This window comes from Belonocnema kinseyi, chromosome 3 (assembly GCF_010883055.1).
Source record: "Belonocnema kinseyi isolate 2016_QV_RU_SX_M_011 chromosome 3, B_treatae_v1, whole genome shotgun sequence".
Lineage (NCBI taxonomy): Eukaryota > Metazoa > Arthropoda > Insecta > Hymenoptera > Cynipidae > Belonocnema > Belonocnema kinseyi.
In genome coordinates, this window is record NC_046659.1 from 50,280,295 (window position 1) to 50,288,283 (window position 7,989).

The 7,989-nt window shown below is 29.7% G+C and overlaps 1 protein-coding gene across 2 annotated transcripts in view; it reads right to left on the reverse strand.

The window, feature by feature from the left end:
• LOC117168804 (dihydropyrimidinase) overlaps positions 1 to 7,989 on the reverse strand; it is a 62,615-nt gene that overhangs the window by 25,097 nt on the left and 29,529 nt on the right. For both annotated transcript variants that reach the window (XM_033354630.1, XM_033354629.1), the window contains exon 3: positions 3,780 to 4,092. In XM_033354630.1, coding sequence (XP_033210521.1) covers positions 3,780 to 4,092 — 313 coding nt within the window. The remainder of the gene's footprint in view (positions 1 to 3,779; positions 4,093 to 7,989) is intronic.

Below are 7,989 nucleotides of genomic sequence, written 5' to 3' on the forward strand. Positions count from 1 at the left end.
GGGCGCATACTTTGAATAAAATATTTGTTATCATTCTCTTGAAATAAATGTGTTTTTTTCTTGAAAAAATACCGGTTTCATATGTATACACCTGGTATTGCGAAGGTTTATCGTGTAAGTAAACACGCTTTTAACTCTGCACGATTCCTTAGTATCTAGCTCTTAACGTGCGCATATTAGGAATAAGAGAAAGTGTTCACTTCACGGTGTTTATGAGACTAAAAACTAGCAACTGGAATCTGCCTTCATCAATCATGAGGAATTTCTCAAATTGAACGTACCTGTTTACTTATTTCATGAAGGGTCACTCGACGAGTAAAAAAGTGTCATTAATCATGACAAATAACGGAAGTATGTAGCTGAAGATTTGAATGTTGCTCTTAATTCTGTATTAGCATTTCAACAAATTGTTTTCATTCTTGACAAGTTTCGTTAATATAAAAAATCGTTTCTATAATCTCGATAAACTTAAATTGATAAAATTTAGTCATAACATATAGGAAAAGACTGGAAGAAAATTAATGTAGAAAGATAATTTTTTAAAGAGAATCATTCTAATATGAATAGTTTGAAACTGAAACACTGGAAATGATACAATTTCAAATAGGGAACTGATAAAAGCTCAAAAAACTTTATATGAATTGTCAAACACCGAACATAGTTAGCAAACTTACTGCCAAATATTTAATCAACAGACAATCAGATTTTCTCAAAAAAATCTTTTAAAATTAACCAAACAGTTTCTTTTTAATTAAGTCTAACCCTAGAGAGTAAGAAAGTATAAAACTAAGAGATCAAGGACTGCATATGTGATGGGCATGCAATTAAAACAGAAATAGAAACTCAATGACGTGACAGCCGGACATGATAATTAATATGAGTTGCGATAATGTTTTTAAAACAGATAGAAATATTTAAATTTAGGTTGCGTCTAATCGTCCCGAAAAATGCTGGGCGACTGGCTAAGCGTATGAGAAATATTATGACCCAGAAGTTAGCTATGCATATAGATTTGAAATTTCGACCTTGAATAAAAAATCGAATAATAGTTGTAGTCAAAAAGTAAAAACACCACGGGAATCGTCTTGAGCCATATCTCTAGGTGTTTTTTTTTCACTTTTTTTGAAAATTCATTTTTTAAACAATTACGTTGTTAATCAACATTTATCCTTGACGACAAAAAAATCCTAAAGAAAATGTGAAGATAGTTCTGGATTCTTCTCGGCAATATCTCCAGGTGTTTTTAAGTGTTTAAACAGTTTAAAAAGTGTTTAACATGTAAATGTTAAAATTTTTTTCATTCATGATGCTTCAAGGTATCTTATTTTTCAGTTGCTAACTCGGAATTGTTTACCAGAATTGTTAAATAAAGTTTAAAAAATTATAACAATATAATTGTTTGAATAATTAGATTTTTTAAATGAAAAAAACACATCGAGATATTGCCGAGAAGAATCCAGAACTATCTTCACTGTTTCTTTAGGATTTTTATTTTTTTTTGTAATCAAGGATAAAGGTTAATTAACAAAGTAATTGTTTAAAAAATGACTTTTTTTAAAAAGTGAAAAAACACCTAGAGATATGGTTCAGACGATTCCGGTGGTGCTTTTACTTTTTGGCTACGACTATTATTCGATTTTTTATTCAAGGTCGAAATTTCAAATCTATATGCATAGCTAACTTCTGAGTAGTGAAATATTTTACTACTAATCCCGAACTTCGGGACGACGCGACGAGACACTTCGTTTAATATAAGCTCATAGGGCGATAATGAGTATTTTAAGAGTTTATTAGATTTTATCTTTAACATTTCACAATGTATTCTCCTTAATTTTTTGTTGTTATTTTAAAATTTTTAATTTAAAGTTTAGGACAGGCGTTTGACAGGAAAATTTGCGTCATTTTTATTTATAAATTTTAAACAAAGTCTTCCATACTTTTGAAACTTTACCAAATAGTGTTTTAATATATAATTCTTAGAACTAAGTATTTTACAGAGATGTTTTTGGACAAATTTATTAATCGAAAGAAATATGAAAAATGACTCGGAATTAAAGTTGTCTACGTTTTGGCAATAAAAGAAAAAACACGATTTTATTGTTGTAAAAACAACACGCATTTTTTTTGTAATACGAGAATATGATTTCCTTGCTTTCTCATGTGTTTTGGAGAAACAAAGTAGTTTTTGTTGGTGATGAGGTACTTTAGCGTCCTCGGACGATAAACTTCACTTCACTACTCCGCTCGGCTGTCTCAACTTACCTAAAATACCTCAAATTTAAAACGTGCTTTTATGAAAAGATTTTGTTTACACTCTATATCATTATTCGTATTACATATAAAATCATATATTCCGAGGAGACAATTAGTATTTGCCTTCATGGTGAAACATATACTATTGTTTTCCAAACAATATATTAGTTAGTTCAAAATAAAAGCTTGATCTTCATAGCAACTGAATTGGTTGTTCCCCGCACAAACAATTTCTCTCTGTGATGTTTACTTACTGTACAGTAAGAAAAATTTTTTGTCGTCCCCAAAAAGCAATTTGTGTAATAAAATGTTGTAGTCCCAACCGAACGATCGGTCTCTACAAAATGTTGTTCATCTCAATGAAACTTCTGGTCATCTCAACGATCAAGTTTTATCTGTGTTCCATAGCATGCTAGAATTATCATATTTAATGACACTAAAACACAACCGTTAAAATAAATATATGTATAGATACTATCATATTGATGTATTTAACAGACTTTAAATGCTATAAAATGACATGAGTTAAGTGTTCATTTAATGACGTATGACATGTACATAATAAGCCACGTTTTTCATAATTGATGCAGAAAATGCATAATAGTCAGCAAAACAAAAACTAAAACCGTTATCTTCGATGTTAATCTCTACATTTACGTTCATATTTCAAAATATTGACACGACACTGTAAGAAAATATTCCTTGTTAATGAATTGCTCTTTTCTGTCAATGCATAAAATAAAACAAGTAACAAAATAAAAATGAAAGATAATCTTTCAGTCCAAAAGAAAAAATATTTATATAAGAATTATACATTGAAGAAATAATATATTCTTGAAAAGTTGTTAAGAAAGAAAAGAATATACAAAAAATGGAAATAGGGATTCCGTTACTCTGTTTGCTGCCGTATTACGTTAATAAGATCTACCAGTGACGCTGGATGAGTTCACATCATAAGAGGTCATCGTTCTACGTACGATATGGTTCACACGGTTCAGTACACAATGTACCTAATTATTCTTACAGAAAAAAATACTAATGATTATAACAGAACAACTCTCATATACATATAATATAGGAAAAGAAAACTTCGCCCACACATGACCTCCTTTACAATAGTACGGTTGACATCTTTAACACGAAAAAAGAATGAACATTGTATCAAGAAAACGTGTTTACTTTTCCGTATTTAGAACCACCATTGACTTGGTCTAAGAACATTTACTTGGTTCTAAATATGGACAAGTAAACGCGTTTTCTTGGTTCAATGATAATAATAATTATTCTTTGAAAAACACTGCAATTATATTTAAAGCGTGCATTTAATATAATCACTTAATCATATTAGGTACCAATGTGTACACAATTTTTGTGCAACATGCAGACAATTGGCCTTCTTTTGGGCAGATACTTTAATTTGAAAAATTGTAATGAACTTCAAAATAGTTATTTTAATTAGAAATATAATGTGAAAAAGAAGTTTTCTTAAAAGGATAAATATAAAATACGTAAGATGTTGAGTTTACCTTTGGACTCCAGGATGTGATTGCAACATGCAAACTGTAATCGCAACAGACTTTTTCATCTGCATTAGCTCTGTACCTATCATAGGCTTCCAGTAGGCTTTCGCCTCTCCTTGGAATGACGAAGTCCATGATCATGGTGGTTCCACCTGCGACCGCAGCTTTAGTACCCTGATAAAAATCATCGACAGAAGTGGCCCCCATGAATTCGAATTCCAAGTGCGTGTGTGGGTCGATTCCTCCAGGCATAACATATTTTCCTCTAGCATCGATTTTTCTCGTTCCACCTGGTATAATAAGGTTTCGTCCAAGTTGCCTGAAATAAAATAGGTCAAATAAAATTTCCATTTTGTGAATAAAACAAATATTTCGAATAATTTGCAAGAAAATTACAGGAATCTTCGATTTCCATCCCTACAAGTTCTTTTCACAGTAAATCCTAAAATACTTTTTAGAAAAAAATGTTACAGATGCAGTTTACAATTTACATCAAAGGTGAATGTGATTGTAGCAGTCAATGTAGTATTAGATTTAGTTATGAATGTTTGAACATTAAAAAAAAAATTTCTGCTATATAAAGAAATTCCAATCGACCTTGTTACTTTAATCGTGATTTTGGTAGATTTCAACCAAATTTAAAAATGATCCTAATGATATTTTTCGATTGGACACAAATTTAGAAATTTGATATCATTAATAATCAAGCAGATTGCCTATATAGGGATATTTTTTAACATCATGAAATGATTTTCAGTATATCATTCTCAAGCTACCACACATGTTTGTATATGTGACTTAGAAACAAATTTAGAACGAACAGAATCAAAGCTTTAGTTTTCGAAAAAATATTTAAAAACATAATCTCTAACAAGTCATCTTGTGCATTTATTATTAAAATTATATCAAAAACCATACCGATTTCTTATATTTCATTCCATTTAGTTTACATCTTTTTATTTTTAAAATATAATTATCTGTATAACCTATCTGTCAAGCGTGAAGCGCGAGTGTCGACATGAGAATGTAATCATCAAAGCCACATATGTGCATTAAGAGCCATCTTTAAAAACAAATTGAGAAACGGTTTCACTTCCAATTTATAACTGAAGTTCATTAGGGGTTTAAATCATAATTTTTTTTCAAGTTACAATGTTTACGATATTCGAACAAATTCAGTAGAAATGAAATCATAAGGGGTTTTTAAGTTTGCAGGGCCCAAAAAAATGCGCGTACCTTTTATAAGTGGGATGTATCGCATTTTAGTTTAATGAAGTTTATTATCTTTCTTTTTTCACTTTTGTTACAAATATTTATGACTTAATTTTTTTAATAATTTGGTTTAACAATGAATCAGATTTTAGAGTAAGTCTATTTATAAGAGAGATGCAATGTTTTCAAAAATAATTTTTAGTTTTATTTTGTCTCACGGTTATAAAAGAACCAGCGAGAAAATTATTTTTTTTACAATTTGATAACTTTTTTTATAATTTCTATAGTATGCGCCACTTGAAGCTTAAAGAATTCTGTTATAAAATGATAAATGCAAAATGCATATATGATAATAATTACATATCTTTTTAATCAAAGTTTACTAAAATTTGTGCTTTGACCATGTATTTTCATTTAAGAAGTTTCAAGTTTTATTTCACGAATTGCAATATAAGATTATAAAAGTGTTACTTTAAACTCAATGTGTTTCACAACTCAATAGCTTTCTAATAGGGGTGGGGGGGGGGGGGGGGGGGGAGTGTTATGTGTGGTCCTATAAAAAGGGTCATCCAATTTAATAGTTCTTTTCTTAAAGAGAAGTGCGTCATACTACAAGGGAAAAAGATGACACAACAAGTAAATAAACAGAAATAAGAAGTATAATTTGACAAAAACTTGTATAAAATTTAATAAAAAACAGCACAATAAAAAAGTGTTTTGTTGCAACTAAATATTCCTTTAACTTTGTGGTAGATTAAAAAAAACTTGCTTTTTTTATACAAGAGTCTTGTCTTCAAACAAAACCTCTTTCTTAGAACAAAACTTTTTTTCCTCTAAGGATAAATTTTATTCTTGAAGTCAATGAAAATAAAACCGAAAATAGAATGGCATACATAATTCGATTCTAGAACTCACATTTTTTTGTATGTTAATATTCCTGCTCGATTTCTACTTGATTCTACTTTTATTCAAGAAAGATTTATGATCTCTGAAATCCTCAAACAATTAATTAGCCAAAAAATACATTTCAATATTATATTTGCGGTATTTTTCATCTGGTTTCCTGTATCCGCTGTTCTTTCATGTGTGAAGGACGCGTTCACGCATAAATTGAAAGCTATTTCCCTCCATTTACCGCAAGTTTGACCAATTGCTTTCACTTTTTAACCCTTGCGAACTATAATCCATGTAATGGTGATTCTCCCAAAATGATAATTTACCGGGGAACAAATTAATTTATTTTTACTAAAAACCCTCTGATTTGTATTTAATTTAAACTGATGCGACAGACAAATTCTTCATTTTTATATATCCCTTTGGATGCCATCATCCAGACGTTCAGAGGAATCCAAAGGAATGGGTATCAGAGGAATCCAGAAGAAATGAGTATCAGAGGAATGATATAATTCTGACAAAATATTTCGCGTAAAACCCAGATTGCAAAGAGGAACGAGATTTAGGGGTCGCACTCGATATTTTATTTACCTCGCGGTACGCTTTTGTCCAAAATGCGAACTCTCCTACAATCTGTTCAACTCTATTACATCAAATGTATAATTGTATATTACATTTATTTCTGTACCTCGTTTGGGGCTTCTTATTCATATATTGCAAAAGAAAGTACAAATTTTATTTCTAATTATTCCTTAAATATCTGTTTCTTATTTTGCATTACATTTTATTTGTAGCTACCCTGAAAATTTGCAGATGTAATTTAGGCGACTAATTTTATTAATTAAAATGCTATTGTAGCTTGTGTCGATTTTCCAAAAAGTTTATTTTTTATTATTAATATATTTTTATAACAAGAGTTTATAAAAAATGTGTAGATATATTTTGTTTGAACAGCTTTTGTCTGTTAATTTCCCCCCCTCTTGTGTTGTTTTTCCAAGACTTAATTTTTTATTTTTAATCTTAATTTTGTAAATTAAAAGAAAATCTACTCGTCCTATGCAAAAATTTTTAATAACAAATTCGTAGATGTTTTTTGGTCGAACAACTTTAATGTATTAATTTTTTTTCGTACCTTGTGTCGTTCTTCAAAAAATCAATTTCTTTATTCCGAATGTTATTTTTTACGATTAGAACAAAAACTGAGTGCCCCATGATAAAATGGTTGATGACAAATTTGGATGAGTTTTCACTCTTTTTTGTATGAGCGACTTCTTCTATTAATTTTTCCATAGCTTGTTTGATTTGTCCAAAAATTTACCTATTTAATTTTAATGTTGTTTTTTTAACCAATAAAACAATAACGACATCTTATTTCAAATTCGTAGCTTGAGCCGTTTATCAAAAAATTTAATTTTTTAATTTTTAATGTTTTTTACGAATAGAAAAAAAACTAAGTGTCCTATAAATAAGTGATTTATAACAAATTTATATATTTTTTTGGGTGCACAGTTTTTATCGATTCATCTTTTGTCATATCTTGCATAGTTTGACCGCAAAATGGAAGCATTGATTTTTCATTATTTTTGGTGCAATCAAAATTTGTATTTTCGATTTTCCAGAAAAACTCAGAAAGTTGTTATGATAATATTCTAGGGTGTTCAAAATTGAACGTTTTTCATCGTCTGACTTTTTTCATATCGTACGTTGTTTGGCTTAAAATGTTCAATTTTGTAATTTTTTCGGAATTTTGTAAATGCTATAACTACAGTAATTAGGATAAATTTTTCTTATTTTTTAGTTCTACTAATAGTCGCACATAGCATTTTTAAATCTTTAAAAAGTGGACTCAACAATTTTTAAAATGCTCTACGTTTTTGAATTTGTATCTAAAATAGTTGGCTAACGAACTTAACCTTCAATTTAAGACACTAAAAAAGTATACTAAAGGCCAATCGAATCTGCCACTTATTTCGAAAATTATCGTGCTCACAAACTAAACATCTACAGACACACGGACAGACAGACAGAGCCATTCGTAAAAACCTGTTTTTTGGATTCAGGGGATCTCAAAATGTGGGCATTTGACAAAAAATAGGCGGGGGGGGGGGGG